The sequence below is a fragment of the Taeniopygia guttata genome, chromosome 3, assembly GCF_048771995.1.
Source record: "Taeniopygia guttata chromosome 3, bTaeGut7.mat, whole genome shotgun sequence".
In the NCBI taxonomy this organism is placed as follows: Eukaryota; Metazoa; Chordata; class Aves; order Passeriformes; family Estrildidae; genus Taeniopygia; species Taeniopygia guttata.
In genome coordinates this window covers 66778094-66797206 of record NC_133027.1, presented here as the reverse complement: position 1 = coordinate 66797206, position 19113 = coordinate 66778094, and the positions used below count along the sequence as shown (strand labels likewise).

The following is a 19113-nucleotide window of genomic DNA, read 5'->3' as shown; positions in this document are numbered from 1 at the left end:
GAATAACAAGTTCCACAGATGTGAATGCAAGTTCATTTTCACCATCAGTTGACTTCTGCAACTTTCACACCAACGCTGAGTTTGAGAATGTGGAGAGATTTACATGGATGATGAGTAAGAGTATTGCTCATAATGCTAAGAATTAAATAGAGCACAGGGATAGCATGGAGGGTGCTTTTGAATCACAGTCATGAGGACTGTCACAATACACTACCTTAAAACTTATGTTCAGTCCTCAGCTTTCACACACATTCCAGTGGCCTTAGGCAAGTACATGTGATTTACAATCATTCAGACTGAGATTTCTTTTCTAAAAGGCTACAGTAGCACCTCAGTTTGAACACAACGCAGAGCAACTGCAAGTCCGGGCATGAGATCCTTGTACACACGCACATGTGACCCGGAGAGGCAAGAACTTGGTTACTCTGCTACTGCCTGACCTGCCCCAGGGGTAGAGGGAGCTGCGCACAGGGCTGCCTTCAGAGCAGGAGAGAAGATAATGAGCAACACGTCAATATCCATCTGAGGCTTAGAACTAAAGGGTCATTTCCATCTTTTAGTCTAGACACGAGATGAAAAATTATTACATACCTTACTATTCAGCAGGCTACAGTCAACCAAGAGAGGATGGCAAATAGAGGGACATATACAGATAGATGCATACCTGGAATCAATCCACTTACTTTGGATTTCCAGACCCTGGCTTCTTTCTCCGGAATATGTTGAGGAAAGTGTTGGACTTGCAAGGTGCCTTGCCATCCCCGACATGCATACGCACCACGTCTGAGGTGGTGAAGGCACTGCGGACGTTCCTCTCAGGCTTGGCTATAATGATGTACATCTTAGGAGTGAACATGCACCCCAGAGCCACTGTAACGCTCAGGCTCACTGCGAAACAGGTGGTGATGATCTTGTAGTTGCTGCCGAAATAGATGGGCACGAAGGCCAGCCAGATGATACAAGTGGTGTACATAGTGAATGCAATGTACTTGGCCTCGTTGAAATTGGCAGGCACATTGCGAGTCTTGAAGGCGTAGTACGTGCAGCTCATGATGAGGAGTCCATTGTAGCCCACAGGAGCCACGACGCCCAGGTTGCTGGTGTTGCAGATAAGGTAAACTTCCTTAATGCTGGGGTAGGAGAGGATGGGCATGGGGGGCTCCAGGATGATCAGTGTGATCACCAGTGTCAGCTGCACGCTGATCAGAATGGAAGCGATGACCACCTGGGCCCAGGCGCTCATGAAGCGGGGCTTGCGGGTGCAGATCTTCTTCTTGCTGCCCGCCAGGATGCGCGCGATGCGGTTGGTTTTGGTCACCAGAGCAGAATAGCACATGGCAGAGGAGAGGCCCACCAGAAGGCGCTGGAGGTAGCAGGATGTTGTGGTGGGTTTGGCTATAAGGGTGAAAGGGCAGACGTAACCCAGAAAGATGCCAGCCAGGATAATATAGCAGAGCTCGCGGCTGGAGGACTTGACAACAGGGGTGTCTCTGTAGAGCACAAAGATAAGGGTGACAAACATGGTGACCAGGATCCCCAGGCAGGAAAAGACCACGGCCACAATAGACTCTATATTGCTCCACTGGAGATACTTTACAGGGATGGGTTCGCAGCCTGCAGTGTACAGAAGAGAAACAGAGTGTTAGAAAGGCAGCTCCTGGAAGAACCTTTTTTGCTGGATCTCAGTCCAATCCAAACATAAGCATATGTCTATGTGACGTGGATTATTAAAACCATTTTACAAAGGAATGAACTGCATGATGGAATAACTTAGATTAATATGTTCAAAAAACAGCCATGCATTTTTGGTGTCCCAAACATTTTCTCATGATGCTGCAACAGGAAATTAGATTTGGAAATATCTGCTTTTAGAGATACCTGATTACAAGCCCAGCATATCAAAGGCACAGATGGGAGCAGAACCCAGACAAAGTCACCATCATCTCTTCATTTCAGCAGCATTGTTGAAAATAGGTGATTTTAAACAGATTAATTTAGTTAATCATTATCACAATCACTACAGTTTGATCTACTACATTTTTGAGAGTTATTTTATAAATAATAAAAATTAATTAGAGGTCTATGGACAGAAAAAATGGTACCAAAATTACAAATTTTAAAATCCAAAATTTTAATGGAACTATATCATAGATACTTTACCTTGTTAGTACATTTTTGCTTTTTTTTCCTCTTCACAGTATCTTATTCTTATTTTGTCAAACCCTCTGCTCTTTGTTTTCCCTCTAAATAATATAATTTAATTCTCTTGGAAGAGTCAAACCCACAGACTATGCATGCCTTCAGATAAAAACTGGAAAGACTCTCCTTTCTGACTAGTACAGATGTGCAAACATACTGGTGTCTGTTAATACAATACTTAACTGCTCTCTCCCACATTCAAGTTAAAGGAGTCTCTGGATATCTTCCTCACTGTGCTGAAGAAGTAATACCAGCAATAAACACTACAGAGAAAATAAAATCCTTCGTGTTAATAAGATGTTATGGTTGCGAAGCTGTTACGGACATCTTTCATTATGGCATTTTGTAGTTTCTGTTCTTGGCTTAATAGTTCCAAAGTGGTTTTAACATGTTTCTTTATCCCAAGTGAAGTATCCATGGCCTCTTCTACTTCTTGCTTCTGTCCTCCTCCAGTTTCCTGTTGGACACAACTCACTTTTTCTGCCTTTCCCCCACCTCTCAAGTATCTTTCCTCCCAGTCCCTCACCATCCCTGTCTCAGTTCACCTTACAGTTCATTTTTTTTAGCCACCTCTCCACCCAGATATCTTCACTACAAACTGCTGGTCCAGCTTTTCTGATCCTGGACCGGCTGCTCATGAACTCTGCCTATCTGAGTTGATGGACATGGCTGAAAAGAATAGGGAAAAGAGGGTAATGTCAGCAAGCTTGTGGGAGAGGCATTTTTCCTCTCATTTTTGCTGCTAGATCTTAACAAGGGCCTTGATGTTGTGATGGGCAAAAGCTGTGCTCAGTCCCTTCCTCCTCAGTGTGGAGTCTATTTGCAGAAACCAGTATGAACTAAAAGCTTCTGAGTCCTACAGTTTTGCCTCATTTATATGCATCTTCCACATGATGACAGAAACTATCAACAGATACCTCTACTGTAATGTAGATACCTGTACTGTAATGTAAAGTCCTTCCTTCCAAATAATTGAGAAGTAAGACAAGGAATAGATCACGGCTGAACAGTTTTATTGTAATCTCATTTTGAGAAACAGGAGAAAAAAATGGGTGTTGTTAAAATTTAAAAAGAGAAAAGAAATCAGCCCAAGGCAAAGTCCTGACATGGAAAATTTCTGCTTGAACTTTTAATGTCTGCCAATGTCATGTGAACTGAAAGAAGGTCTTATAATTCTGTACTCTTTGTCTCCAAGCTGACTTAACTACAGGTGTTGTTACACATGCCTGTAATGTGGAAAATAATAAAAATCATAGCAGTGGCTACCAGAGGTCTTATTTTATAAAGAGAATATTATAAATCAAAGAGAAAATTTTATAAAGAAAATTATTTTGCTCAATATGGTCTGATCAAGACTCAGATAGGAAACCCATACTTCTAGCCAAGACTTTTCTGGTGAAATAGGAAGGAAAACCTCTTTATTAGAAATGTGAACCTTTGGCCATTTCCCTCGGCAGCCCTGATTGCTGGCTCCTCTATGCTCATTAATTAATACAAGTGAAGCTGTCCTCATACAAGAATCTGGTCAGTGGTTGTTGGGAGGTTTAAGTTTCAATATGGACTTTAAGCTTAACAACATCAAGACATACTCACATTATTCCATTTTAAACTATATTTTCAGGGGCTTAACCCAGATCCAACATGGTAGTTAAGCCTATCGTTTGCTTTAAGCTTATCTTGTCTAAGATTTACTTAGAAATGTTTCATTAAACCAATGTAATTCCTGTGCACCAGCAAGCCCAAGAACCACATATTGTACAAACTGCAAAAGGTTCCCTATGCTGCTTATTACCAGCTAACAGATGTTGGTTGTCAGCACCTGTGAACGTGGGTTATTTCCCAGCTAGGAGAAAGTGGGCTCTGGAACCCCACTGAGACTGGGGGAGAATACTCGGGAAACTGTGCATGCATTTACAAAACAAATCAAAACAAAACAAAAATGTCCCCTCAGCAACTAAAACAAGCCTCAAAAAATTAGAGCAAAAGCTTCACAGTTAAAATTTTCTGGAAAAAGATATCTGGTAGTTTTCATGTACAATTTTTCCTGCATTTTAACTGTAATTTCCAAGATCAGAAGGCTAATCCATTTTTTTTAATGCTATATTCATAGTGCAAGAATAATAAGAGAATCTGTAATGTTTTCTGAGGTCATTAACACATCCCAAGTAACTGATGGCCCCAAAACCTTATGATTCTTTTCATAAGACTATGAAACTTCCTACCCTATATTGTTTTATTACTTATTTAAGATGATTTATGCAAACTGAGTTTACTAGCTTCACATTCATCCGTCTTATATTATATCCTGGTATTATAAAAGATTTCTCTTGGCACAAAGCCTAAGGTAATGGCTTTAGTGACTATTTCTCAGGTCAGGTTTTCATCATCTGTGGTGAGAAATCCTTTGTGTCTGCTGAGTCCATTTCACTGATGTCATATTTAAGGGAAGCAATCAAAAAAATTATGTACATTTAAAAATAAAATTAGAATGTCAGGAAATGATTGCTAAGCCACAGAGACTGGTTTCAAATGGAGAAAATGAGCACCTTGAAAAGCATGTCTTACGAAATAGGTTAGTATGTGCTTCACATTTCTTAAAAGGATTAAGGATTTTTTAAGGATTTTAGAGCCTCCATCTGTGATGGAAAATGAGTTTAAAATCACATATATGTTTAGCATTTAAGATTTAAGGCATCGGGAAAAACAATCTGCACTGTGAGATGCTCCTGTCTGTGTCTAGATGCCATGGTGACTGTCAGGGTATGAATACAACACATAAAATCAAGCTATAAAAACAGATTTGATAGGAGTCCTGGCAAGAAAGGAGAATTCCAAATTAAATCAATACCAATGGCGACTCCCACAAAGTTCAAGAGATGGACTTTATCTAGATATATCCCCCTCTTCTAAAGATAAGGATGGAATCAGCTTCCTTTCACAGCTGTGTATTTTGTAGTATAGTTCAAGTAAATAAATTTTATGGGTTAAAAAAGAAGGTTTTTTCTTTAATAAGACAGACTGAAGAAGCTGTGCGAGAGCAGATTGCCATTTCAATGTTCTCTAGGAAATAAGTCGATGGCTATGCTGTCATTTGGCTGATGTTACTCTGATTTTAGAACAGCAGCAGTCCAGTCTCCTTGCTGAGAAGAAACACAAATCAGCAGGTCATCTACTGATTTCATTAAAAGTTAATAGATTGCAACATGCCCTGGAGATTTTTTCCAGCACTGATTCTTTCCACAACTCTTTTCAGCAGTGCCTGTCATTTTGACATGACCCCTTTTGAGCTACTCTAAGAAGCATGGTAGCACTGAACCATATTCTCTCAAGTACATATTGATCTCTCACCAGGTTTTTGTTCTGCCTTCTTTTTAATCAATTAATCCCTTTTTCTTCTCTGAAAAGTAGATACAAACAATTCTGTGAACTTCAAGACCATCAAAACCTGTTTGTGTATGGATATCTGCTTTAAAATTAGCAGATGCTGGTGTCCTAGGAGCAGGAATTAAATATGGGCTTTTCAAATAGTCAGGACATTTATGAACCGTTCTATGGATTTTTTGGTTTCTATTAATACCAGATGTGTTTCCGTGATTTGGCCTCTTACAAAATGTATATTTCATTAACTCCAGTCCCTGCAACCCACTGACGTGAAACTTGAAGTGTCTGAATTATCACTGAGATTTCTGTACTGTGACAAATCTATTTGTCAGTTTAGCTGCAAACCAGAGCAGGGGCAGAGCAGGGTGGTGGGAGTGAGAGGTATGGAATATCAACATTTACACACATCTGGGACATGACCATAACTTCTTTTCCACAGAAAACCAAGACAGACTATTTCCAAGACAGACATTTCCCAGTCTCTTGTGATTGATAGGGTATTTTTACCTGGAGAACTGGCTAGCTTCCCCTTTCAAAATACATGCTCTGAGAGCTCGTTTGGCTTCAGTTACTAGCTTGAAGTATCTCAGAAGAACTTATTGAAGTTTGAGAATTTTGTCTATGTACTAAAATTTCCAGCAACATCTCACTGTCAGCCAGTCATGGTAAAGGACAAAGATGTCTTAAGTTCCACATTTGATCTTTGGCTAGGTGTTCAGATTGCTTCTCTGACTAGGAATAATGCCCTGCTGAATTCTGGCATCCAAGATTTGCAGAGGTGACATGGGGCAGAGGTGACATGGGGCAGAGGTGCCTCTAGTCTTTCATAGTGATACAAACCAAGTGTTAAGGCCACAGTGATGCTTTTCAATGCATTGTAGCTATTTTTTTTTTTTTGGGGGGGGGAGGGGGTAATGGTTTCCACAAAGCCTAGAGCAGATGTGGAAGTTGACCCTGACAGATAAAAAATAAACAGAAGGATGCCAAAGCAACTCATTCAAGGCATATACATAAGGGACACCAAGTCTAAATCTTTCCAGACAGCTTTTCTCAGGATTTTGTTAAAATTCCTCTTGCTGGTGGGTCCAGTGAGAATGATCTTTATACCAAACAAGATTCCAGTACTCAGTTACTGAAGGTCCTGAAATCCCAGATAAAGTGCTACTAATTGCATGGTAAAATGATCAGAAAAGAGTATCAAGTCAGTATGACAAGAATGCACTGAACTCTTGTGATAGTCACTGCTAAATTGCAGCAAATGCTGCTGGGTTCATTAGCATTCTTAACAGCTTTATTAATACTTGTGCTAAATGAAGGAAAGGAACAGGCAGACTATAACATTTCTTCTTGGCAGAAATTTTGCTGTCTTTATTGTCTCTGCTGTTGCACTAAACTGAAAGACAGTCACCATAAACTGCACTGGAAAGTGTGTCCAAATATGTACCTTTAATATCTCTGCCTGCTGCCATCTTACTGTCCAGCACACAGCACTCTCCTTGTGCCTGTGGAAGAAGAATGTGTTTGGAGGGACACATGCCTACCTGTCAGGTCAGCATTTGGCCACCAGCCAAGATCACAGGCTTTACACGTGAATTCATCCTGAACAAATTCATTCTCCTTGCAAGCAGTGCAAATCCAGCAGCAGCTCACTTCTCCCTTCCTGATCACCTGCAATGCAAAATACATCCTCGGTTCTGATCCTCTATCAGACAACAAAGAGGCACACACTATCACCCCCAACAAACACATAACACAATACACTGTTTGAAGCATTACAGGATTCCTGTGAATGGCACATTTCAAACAGCTAGAAAATACCAATCATGATTTTTTATTGATCCCTGTATTAAAATTTTTGCTTAGGATTTCAAGGATAACCTCTGGGGACAGTTTTATTTTGTTTTGGGGAGAGCTGTTCTGAGTTAAAAGTACAAAACCATTTTCTCTCTGGTACAGAGAGAAAATGGTGAATGTCGTATTTTCAATCAAACTTGAGGCTTAATCTGTGAAATGGCAGAGGTCAGGACAAGCAGCTCAGCCCATACTTAATATCTATTGCATAGTAAAAAGCAGTAAACAAAGTCAAAGGTTAGAACCTAGGGTAATTCATGCATATACATATATATATGTGTACACACAAGCACATTCACATTCACATGCATTCCAATTTATGTGCAAGTCTCTTTGGGGCTCATTACACAAGTGTAAATAGAAATTATAATGAGAAAAAATTACAAAACATCCTGCTAAAAAGGATCTATTGGATTTTAACAGAAAAAAAATTAAGAAGTGACCAACCTCATGCTTTGGAACAGCTCTTTTAGGGACAAATGTCCCTGAAAACTTTCTTTCTTTGCTATGAGGGTGGTTAAATGTAATAATCCAATGCTGAAAAGATTATTTCCTTGTCTTGATTCCTAGTTTCATTACCCTGAGGCTGAAAGACAGATTAAGTGTATCTCTGGCTCCAAGGGCTCTGACAAAGACTCTGGCCTTGTTTGCCAGGAAGGAGGAATCTAGCCTTTCCTTCCAGGTCTTCCTATCCATCTATATGCAGAGATAAGTACAGTAGTGAAATTCAAAATGTTTGTTTTATTGAATACTGGCTTTTTAGGCTTTTTTTTTTTTTTTTTTTTTTTTTTTTTTTTGTGTTAACATTTCCTCATGCAGTCTGTGGAAAGAGTCCAATAGACTTCAATGAGAGCTGAAGCTGGCATTTTGTATGCATAGTGTTTACATATACACACATACACAAACTGCATAATCTCAAAAACAGGGAAAAGATGTTTTGAAGGGTGGTAAATACCAATAATGTTTCTTCTCCAAGATGCTGGAGTGTGTCACTGTGCCTTTGCCAAATCATTGGTTGCTTATTGCTTAGAGTAGCAATACAGAAATATAAAGCTACAAATGTGTTTATTAAATGAAAATAGAAAGGAAGGTCTACTTCTAAGGAGATTTTGCTGAATGGACTTGTTGCCATTTTAAATTTAATGCATCCATACCATTCTGATAGTGGTGAAACGTCTTTATGTCATCCAGACATGACTGGTAGCAAATTATTTGTAGCCTGATGCAAGTGCTATGCTTGGTAAACATAGAGTGATTTCATTTGTGTTTCCATTCGTCCTGTTGTGAACATGAGATATAAATAGGCATGGGGTTTGCTCATTTTTTTTCAACTTTTCCTTGCAGGTGTAACTGCTGGAACAAAATACTGGACTCCTGTGGGTCACAATATTTTCAAGATCAAAACCCAAGTGAATCACAGCCACTGAATGTTGTAGGCAATGACTAAATGAAAATCTTTCTCACATAAGGTGAAACTCGAATTCTGTAACACTAGAAGATTCTGCATCCCTACAAAGGGTAATTTTAAAAAATATGAGCCTGTATATGCTGTTGTTAAAGAAAGATATTCATCTAGGAGTCTTTCTATCATTTCAAGCCAATGGATAGGAAAGGAAGTCCTACCCATTGGCTTGAAAGGCGCTTGCTTGGGTTTAGGGAAAATCACTGACTGGATATTCATATTTCTATAACAGAAAGTTATAGAAATATAACTTTTTATATAAGTGTCTGAGGCACACCTTAATCTGGCCCTTCAGGCAAGGCTCGCTGCACACGGATCGGACCATTCCGCTCTTATTCATCTGAATCCTGTAGTCATCAATGTTGAGCACACCCTCATGCCAGGTCCCAACAAGGACATAGTCGTAGCGGTTGGGCTCTATGTACTGTAGGTTCATGATGTCATATCTGCAAGGAAAAAACAATGAGTCACTGTCCTGCTACATAAAGGACAAAAATTTACCTTGCTCTTCCTCCTCTTCCTCTAAATAATTATGTTATCCCTTAATACCAGGGACCTGGGTTTCATAAAAACCCCAAATCCTTTAAGATTTGCAGCAGAATCACAAGAAGTGCCAGCTCTGATCGGCATACAATTGCTGATTGCCTGCCTTGCTTGTATAAAACTGTGGGTAAAAAGTTGCATGTCCAGGAAGAACTGCACACCAAAGACAGTAAACTTTGCTGAAGATGCACATGTAGACAATGTCTGAATGCTGTGTTTTCAAATAATTTGTCAAAACTTTTTAAACCTTCACTTGGTGTCTCCATGCAGGCTGGTTGTAATATAGTCCTTTCTGGGAGCTCTTAAGCAGAAATGCTCAAACTGGTTTGCCACAAGTTAGCTGTAAGCTCTAAGTTAGACCATTCATATTATGCAGACCAGTGATTCTGTCAGGACAAGTTAGCACCTCAGGCACAATATTTATTTCCTCACCCTAGGCAAGGAGGAGTGCACTTCCCAAGATCAAGGTAAGGGGAGCATAAAAAACTGCAACAATTAACATCCAGCCTACCCTATTGCCTTCAATGTGTTGGACCTGATATGTGTGCACCCCTTACTGATAGTTATTATATTCATTCTTTTACCCACAGAATGTAGCTTGATTCTTAGAAATAAGCAAGAATGGAAAAATGAATGTTGGAGTGTGTATAGAGAGGAAGAAGCACACAAGAGGCTAAACCAACAGCCTAGTCTATTAAGATGAGTAGGGGAAGGATTTTATTTAATGAATGACAAGAGAAAGAGCATTGAAAACAAGAAATCAGCATTAGAGGTGAAAATAACAAAGCGTCTTATATTTTCCAAGCCTGGAATTTACTGCCTTGCTCTTCTGCACTGGATTGTCTCAGTCTCTGGAGAAAAAAATCTTTTGTTTATAATGGGTGCTAGAATTATTGTCTAGAGTAGAGCAGAGTAATTTTCTTAACTAAGTCTTAGTTAAAGATGATTTAAAGAAATGCATATTTACAGCTGTAATTAGACCTCAGTTTTGCCAAAATGCATGCTCAGATAATGCCAGTGCCACTGCAGAGCTCCACTGAATCATGTGTGAAAAGGACCCCTGCCACTGAGTTCAATGGAGCTCCAAGCAGGAGGCAGCTCCATTGGTTGGGAATTGGCCACTAATCAAGGCATTACTTAGAAAAGGAGTAAATTTCAAATTCATTAGGGAACAATTGCTTCTCATATCCCAGTTCTTCTAAAGGAAGTGCCTAAAAAAAAGAAATACTGTTTCCAGGCTTGTGAAGAATCAGGATAGCAAGAAGCAGTGAGAGTCAGGCATTTCATAATGGATACTCAACAGGCAGGAGTAAAGCTGAGCAGAAATGTGCATGCCTCTTCCTAGCAAGGGAAATGTACTTGGATTTTAGTTCGACCTTCTATTAGACTGACACAAAATCAGTAACTCTGCGTTGGAAGATTACTTCAGGAAGGGGAATAAAAGATTACTAAAACCTCACATTCCCTTAATGAAATTTTTGAGCCCACATACTTTTTTCATTTTTACAAAAATACATCATAAAGCACAGAATGACATTAATGGAATATCAATTAAGAGTTTCTCCTGTGTTCTTGTAATACTATTCCCTTTCCTATAGGTTACCTGTCAAAGAATAAAGTATGTAGATTAAAAGCTCTTACACAATCTTTCGTTATGATAAGTTGTAGTAAAATGTTTGCAGCTTTGATATTTTACAGCTTGAATTTAAGTTGAAAATTGTGGTCTAGCAAATACATTTGGTATATGGAGATGTGCTTAAGTTCTTTATCCTTTCCATCTTCATCTTAATGTAAAATCTGTGCTTTGAGCAAAGACAAATTCAGTGCTGGAATACCTCCTCCCATCCCCTTGCTCATGTATGTAAAACTTTAACAATTTTGGGCTGGGTCCATGCTAAAAATTATGACCCCAAAAGAGCTGCGAAGCTCTCAAGAGAGTGAGACTTCTTGGAGGTATATTTGTATTTCACACACACATGGCAGCATTTAAAGAAGCCATTGAAACATTCAGCAGGTAAGAAAATCCTTCTTTTAACATAAGAGCAAGTTCTCTGGTATATTGGGAAATGATGTGACCCAGTAGGCAGTGTCTTATGAACAAGGTACTTGTAAGGCAAGCCAGAATATAAGTCAGCTGGCCACAAGCACACTCTTACTCTAGTTAATCTGAGATAGCTGAAGTTACCTTTTTCCATACCCATAATACCTGACTGATACTGATGTTTGCTATCCTGGAAGACAGGAGGAAAAAGAGCAATGCTGAGCAATGGCAGGATGTAAATGGATGAAATAAGCACCCATAAATCCAAACTTTGAAACAAAATTGCGTATTTGGAAAAAAAATTGTTTACATGCAAGTTTGAAGGTTTTGCATAAGGCAAAATTTGATTATTTACTCAAAGCACTGGAGTACGTAGAGTTGTCATAACTGAAGCCTGAACAACTATTAGAAATTTTGAACTAAATAGACTCACATGGTTCTAAGCCCAAGTTTAGTTAAGATGAAATGTTAGTTAGGTGAAATTTTTCTCTTAGTTTGTGAACCTCAGCATTTTTCCACATATCAAAGGTTCATTGTAGGGGCTGAAAGTTCTCCTGACTGTTGTCACAAAGTGTTTTATGGTCAGAGGTCTATGCAAATTGTTTTTTCTAGAGAGGTAAGGTTCTTCATACCAGCCACAAGGTAAAAGGAGGCAATTACCTAGAATAGATGAGAGTTAAAACGATATATCTGTATCCCAGAGAAGGATGTTGTGTTGACTATTGCATATTTCATATCTTCTCCAGCCATTTATGGAAATTTGAGTGATATGATTGCTACAGAGAAAGGAAATGGGACCTACTCAAAGAAAGTAACAAGTGCAGCAAATTTACCAGCATGTTCTTAGTGATGGTATAGTGAGTACATACAGTTGAATTTACAAAGTTACAGCCATGTCATTTTTTCCCAGAGGCAGTGCAGTCAGCTAAATGACTGCATTTGTGCCATTCCAATAAAAGTTTCCTTCGTATTTCTGCATAAGAGATATTCAAAGAAATGATTCTTCACAGATGAAATACACCTCTGGCTATGCTTTGTGTTTTGCTTTGTGTTTTCCAATCTCATTTTAATAAAAACCTTGAAACCATGAATTGAGCCTGAGATAGAAAAAGAGTTATGTCTAAACAAATGTTCAAGATTTCATGAAGCTGTATGGGTTTCAAAACAGGAGATTATGGGAGCACCAGACAAACCTAACTACAGGCAACTCTATCTGCTCGGCTCATGATGATGACAATTAGGATTTTGTGGGAATCAATTGCTCAAAGAACAGATTTTGAAAATCATGAGAAAGGTTGCTACCTTCTAAGAGGAATATTATTCCACCTTATGAAGTTGATTTGTTAACATGATTTGAGGACAAGATATCTAAAAACGTTTTACACATTTGTGTGACATTCTTGCACTTCCATAGAAAAGCCAAAAAACCAAGACATTTCATAGCAGGGTGGCTTTGCTATGTTTAGGTGTTGTTTGTGGTGTTTATCTTTCTATTTTGCTGAGGTACAAAAGCCCTTGGGTATTCACACAGTGCTATGGTCTGTTCACTGATGCACAAAGAGACTTTCCACACGAAGCTGTGGAAGCAGTACAGTCGGTCTGCAGCTAGAGACCATTCTGTTAAACTGCTGCTGCTGCTGTGCAGATCACAGTTCATATACACACAGCCATTCCCTGATACTGTATTGCCCATGTCATAAATGCCACAGAATGAATAACAGAAAAGGTTAATTGCATTTCCTTGCCCAAACTTGCTAGCTCCAACTGTGAAAATATAAATGAGGATCAATTACAAAAAAACTCCCTACCTAAAATAATCTATCAAATTCTAAGTAGGCCAGGGAATCAAGAAAAATGAACCTTGCTATGGACCAAAATGATGGATTGAATAAATTCTATCATTCTGGCATACTCAGAGGAATATCTTCATATAAACTCTCTTATGTTTTAAATTCAGCATCTGTTCGATCTAATTTTATGCTTGGTACTGATGAGAGCTGTGGAAATGCTCTTGGGTGACAAAATAATAAATAAGAATTAGGCTAAAATTGGAAAATTACATCTAAACATCAAACCAAATAGCTAACAGAATGCAGCATATGCAAAGCTGGAGTAATGCTTTTATGGACACAAATAGTGTGCAAAAAACATAAAGCTACACTAAGCAGTAATTTCTCTGTATTATCTAAATTATATGTGCAAAGACTTGATTTATGCATTTGTGTTGATAAGTATGTGTTCAAATGTAAGAGAATTGTTTGCTTTACTTTCAAAGCCTAACCTCAATTGATCTGTATCTTTGACCAAAAAAATATCTTGAAGTCAATGCTCAACAAGATCAAACTGACTTTTTGTTACTAATTAAAAGTAACAAACTGTTTAAATGTATATACTGTTTAAATATGACAATATAAAAAAACATAACAATCTAGAAAATGGCAAAACATTGGCCAGTTTTGCTAATAAAACCTAGTAATAGAGATAAGAGTTGCTTTAAGACCACTGTGTCTCATGAATACTCAATGGAGGCATGAAAAGATATGAAAACTCTTGTTTGCTCTAGAGCCCTCCCTTTGTGTGGTGCTGGCACTCAGATGCACTTATGCAATAAGCCCAAAGATGGAGTGAGAGAGCCTTCTATAGCACTTTAACAACTCAGTAGGTAAACAAACTTCAGTGAAGCAATCCCTGGGTAGGTTTCAATTAATAATGGACTTCGTACTTCAGCAGCTGAATTAAATGTATTTATAAAAAAGAAAACAAAGAAACAAAAAAAAAAATCCCTGTGTTAAAATAGAACTCACCAAACTAAATGAAAGGAAAGATCTCTGTCAGTTCACTCCCATAAGAGAAACAAAGGTGACATCCAAGTCCACAAAGGTGCTGCCTTACCCACTGCTTGGGTACATCCTGTGTCTGCTGAGAGTGCTAAACAATAGCAGCTGCCACAGCTGGGACCAGACCCCAGATGAGTGAAACACAAAAAATCCTGCCAAAAGCCCCCTTATTATTTGTCCTACTCTACACAGACCTATCTTTAACTTCTGGAACTGATCTGGTTCTATTTGGAGTGAAACAAATGAAGGAGATCATAAAGGATCTTAGTAGCCACCACTTAATCTCTGGCAAGGTTTCAGCAGAGCTCCAGTTGTAAAAGAATGAGCTCTACAGTCCTCTATGTCAGGTAAATTCTTCATTAAATTCCAGTCATTTGTATTAGGCTTTATACATACTAAAACCCAGGTACTGAGATCCAATAGTACCTTGCACACCAGAAGTCTGTGAGTTGTTACAAGCTTTGTCATGTCCTGTAGCAGTAGAAATTTATGAGCTCTACTGTAGTTCCTGTCCCAGTATAAGATACCATGTGTATTCCAGTTATACCAGTGTTATTCCTGGCAGTTGGAAAGACTGGTCTGTGCTTTATGTTTCAGAAAAAAAAAAAAAAGTCAAAGAAATCTACATCACCAAACACAGTAACATTCCCACTTCCCATCCTCTGTTAAATAGTTGAGATGAAACCTCTTTACCTTCCAGGGGCATCTCCCTTTTCATCAAACCAAACTTCTTCTCCAGAAACACCAATGAATGAGGATTTGAGGAGGAACTCCAGGAGCTTGCTGCCATCAATTGGCTTCATAGCATCACACAGTCCAACATGTCCAGGGCAGAGGGAATGATGCATGTTTTGTAGCCCATAAGCCATAGCGTATATTGCATTGATGACAAATCCCATTTTACTGTCCTGCACATAATTTTCTTCTAAGCTCTCATTGCCTACAATGGTAAGAAAAAAAAGTGTTATTAAAAAGAAAAATGAAATTACATGAAAATACAAATAAACAATTATATATAAAAAGGTATTTCCTTCTTTCTTTTATAAAGCTTTAGAGGCATAAACAAGGTGCTAGTCAGGGATTTTAAAGAAATAAATAAAACACTTGCCCAACACCACCCCAGAAATCTTGAATTCATTAAAAGTTAAATGCTTCATGAGAAAGTACCTGTTTAATCAAGTTGTCATTTTTCATTTGTTGTTTTTTGAAATTTTCATTGTCATTCCACAGTGTTATATATTTTAGGGAAGGTTAATAAAGACAATAGATTTCCATTGAAACAATTTTTAAAGTAATTTTCTTGATATAATATATTTTTGTTACATTTGAAGGTGTTTTTTCTTTTTAATCTCATGTTTTTGTGGGTCAAGATAGCAACATCCCTTTCAGCGTTAATAACTAAACAAAGTAAATCAGCATCACTTCTCAAATGATAAATGTTTATCAGAAACAGTCATTTTAGCTAAAAGTGGTACTAGGTATGCCAGTATGGGATTGCCACAGAAAGTCAGCCAAAGTTTGTAACACTGAGTTTTTGTGTAACTGCAGCCTGAGCAAACACTGAAGTCTCCTTCCTCTGACCAGAAACAACATGGCAGTAGAGGTTTTCTCACACACAGGTTTTCCCTCTGATCTGCAGCTGGGCTGGCACTGTCAGAGGGCGTTTTTGGCTGCACGTCACATCAGACCCTGCTCCCTGCTTGCCCTCTGCCAGCCGAGCACTGCCTTCTTATGCGCAGTACTGCCAGCACCGACCCCCAGGCACTGCAGAGCTGTGCTGCGGGACTCTGGGGCAGCTGGAGGTAAGAAACCTCCTTGTTTTGATTTTTCTCCTTGGGTCATTCAAGCACAAAATGCTCCAAACCGCAAGTTGTTTTTATCTGCAGGCCTCCCACGTTACTCAATGTTTAACAGGCAATTGCAATCCAGTCTCTGTTATTTTGACTCGGGAACACCTTGTGTGCACCAGGGAAGTAGGATGTGTGAGAGACTAGGTGTTAACTCTCGCTTCTCGAATCCAGGTTGGAGACGATGTTTGTCATTTTAATATGATGAAAGGAGGTAAAAATCTGCAAGTTCACCAAAACTTTCAAGTTAAAAAATAGTTCCTTACCTTAATGTAGCTATGATATGGCTTTGAAATCAAACCACGAAGACTGTCCTTACATCTATCATGGAAAAGGCTCTGATTTGGTAGATCTTCTCAGTTTCCTTGCCCTAAAACTCAGAAATTTCAGCTGGGAATTCATAGGATAGCAGAGATCCCAATAGCAGGGATGTCTATCTTACTTTCCCTAGGCTGCATTGCAGCTGGGCAAGAAAATTTTGCCTCAGTAACTATTTTCCAGATGAGCTTAACATAGCAAACAGACATGATGGTGAATTTAAAAAGCTTTGTGAATATAGTATAATCTGACTGAATGAGTTCATGTGCTCTTCACTACCATACACCAGCATCCCCAAGCAAGGAGCAGCTTGAAAGAAAGGAGAAAAAAATTTCTTTCCAGAGGCAACAGATCTGTCACTTTCTTTGTGAGAAAAGGTTCACAGCTCCCATTCAAATCACATGAAACAAACACCACTCAGATTCATGTGGAGAAACACAGAAAGAATAAAACACCTTGTATGTGAGAAGACAGAAAAATCACCAAGGGAAGCAGAGAGCATGTCAGCACTTGTGCACCCTCACTTGTGTATAGCATAGCCTTGACATCTGTATGCTTCTATATGCTACTATATAGTCTCAAAAAATTATCTGTTGGGGTGTTTTATCAGCTGATTAGTCCCATAGGACTAGCACACTGAATTTATCACTGATCCTGCTTTCTTGTAGCTAGAAAATAAAATTGTTCTCAGCCTCTAAGTGAATAAGACACAGAAAGAACCTGGGCTTGGCACAGCATTCTCTTGTGAAACTTCTAAGCAGTGGCTTGTGGAAGAGATCACAAAAAACAGATAGTGCACAGCACTCACTGTCTACCCTTTTCTACATGAAAGTTTACCTCCAATCTTCCTCAATTTTTTTTTAGTTAAAAAAAGGAGCATAAACATCAGTAATGCTTGCAGGAGATAAGGATAGCATCCATGTGTTTCCCAAGGCAAGCCTCCATGTAGGTGATGGAGGTAGAAAACTAAATGTAACAGGATTTACCAATGTTTAAAAAGAGGATGTTGCTATCGCGCTGGCGTGGTAGTGTGGAGGAAGGGATTTAGAAAGGCCTTGGGAATTGGAAACTGAGGAAAAGATACATTTAGGTATGAGGAAAAGATACATTTATGTATGCCCCATTGTTTCGGGAAAGTTTCGCTTCAGCATCTTTATGTAAACCCCCTTCTCCCCACCCCTGAGCAGTTCCTATTGGACCTGACCCCTGGGGTGGTTCTGATGGGCCCATGCTGAACACTGTCTCTGTTGTTTAGACCTTATATCTTAATTTTGCTGTATAAAACTGTATCTGGGCAGTAGCCCAGGGTCTTTTGTCCCTGCAACCGTTCAGGCAATACAATCTTTCTGGACTGCATACAACTGACCTCTCTTCGTCTCTCTATCTCGACTCCTTGCGGCGACCGAGGTGCACAGCCGCTCGAACCGTGCTAACCCAGCCGCTGCCTGGTGAGCCCAGTGCAGCGGGACCGCGGCAAACCCCGGTCCCCTGAGGGGACAGCTAGCCGGAGGGGTCCTGGGGGGCCGGGGAGGGACGGGGGACAGCAGCAAGTGACCCCCGAAAGCCGCAGAGGACATTTCCCTTAAGTATGTATTCACTCAGCAAAACATGCTTTGGATCATCATATTTCAATATAATATCCGTACCTCCAAAGAGAATAAATACTTGATGGTTGAAGGATTTGCTTTTGACTATTTTGGAATGAACACCTAAATTAAAGTTGCAAGCATACAGTTCCACACTACAGAGATGACTACCTTAATGTCACCTATAGAAATAATTGGTTTGTATTGGAAAGCAACATTTGAATTGTCTGAATGAATTGTCTCCTGATCAGTAATATAAAAATTCTTTATGTAAATAAGGCATTTTCCAGTAAATCCAGAATGAGAATCGTGTTTTCCCTAAATTTAGTTTCCTAGAGCCAAAATTCACTCTATTTAATTTTCATCATTATAAGTTATTGATATACTTACGCATTTGAATTTGTAAAAATCACTTAAGACAATCAGTAAGAGATGTGTGGGTTTTTAAAACAAAAGAAATCATATAATTGTGTTCAGACAGACAAAACAATGTTCAATTAACTTTTCATAGGGCAAGTTTTTAATAAATGCAAAAGTATTACTATATTTGTCATGTGCTATCTCTATAAAGTTGTAATTTTCATCAGTAAGTCTTTGAAATGTAACAAAGAGCAAAACATACCCCTGAACAGTGAAATTTTACTTTTTTTTTTCTTTGTTTCTCAGCCCTTGGAAGAAAATATTGATCTACAAAGACTAATAGGAAAATATTTTGTTAGCTTTCTTCCTTTTTGTTAAATTTTAGAGACCTTATCTTTCACTAAGCAAAAAAACCATTTAAGTCATAAGTCATGTGAAGACTGGATTAATTGAAGTCACTCAAATTAGACCATTAATTTTTGGATGACCTTGAAGAATTCAGGTGTCCTAAATATCATACCTAATTTTCTATTGGATGTAATGCAAATCTTCCTTTAATAATTTAAGTTTAACAGCTTCTCAGTAGTCTGGGTCATTTTTTTATCACAGTTTTGATTTTAGTCTGTTTCTGCCGGTAAATCTTAGAAGATGAGGGCACGTACACACATGCACTACTAACCAGAAAGGA

General features: G+C 38.8%; 1 protein-coding gene across 8 annotated transcripts in view; it reads right to left on the bottom strand.

The window, feature by feature from the left end:
• GRM1 (glutamate metabotropic receptor 1) overlaps nucleotides 1–19113 on the bottom strand; it is a 182546-nt gene that overhangs the window by 29472 nt on the left and 133961 nt on the right. For all 8 annotated transcript variants that reach the window (XM_030268163.4, XM_030268165.4, XM_030268166.4 and 5 more), the window contains exons 5-8: nucleotides 15008–15254; nucleotides 9171–9339; nucleotides 7122–7248; nucleotides 684–1614 (exon numbers count right to left, since the gene is read on the bottom strand). In XM_030268163.4, coding sequence (XP_030124023.4) covers nucleotides 684–1614; nucleotides 7122–7248; nucleotides 9171–9339; nucleotides 15008–15254 — 1474 coding nt within the window. The remainder of the gene's footprint in view (nucleotides 1–683; nucleotides 1615–7121; nucleotides 7249–9170; nucleotides 9340–15007; nucleotides 15255–19113) is intronic.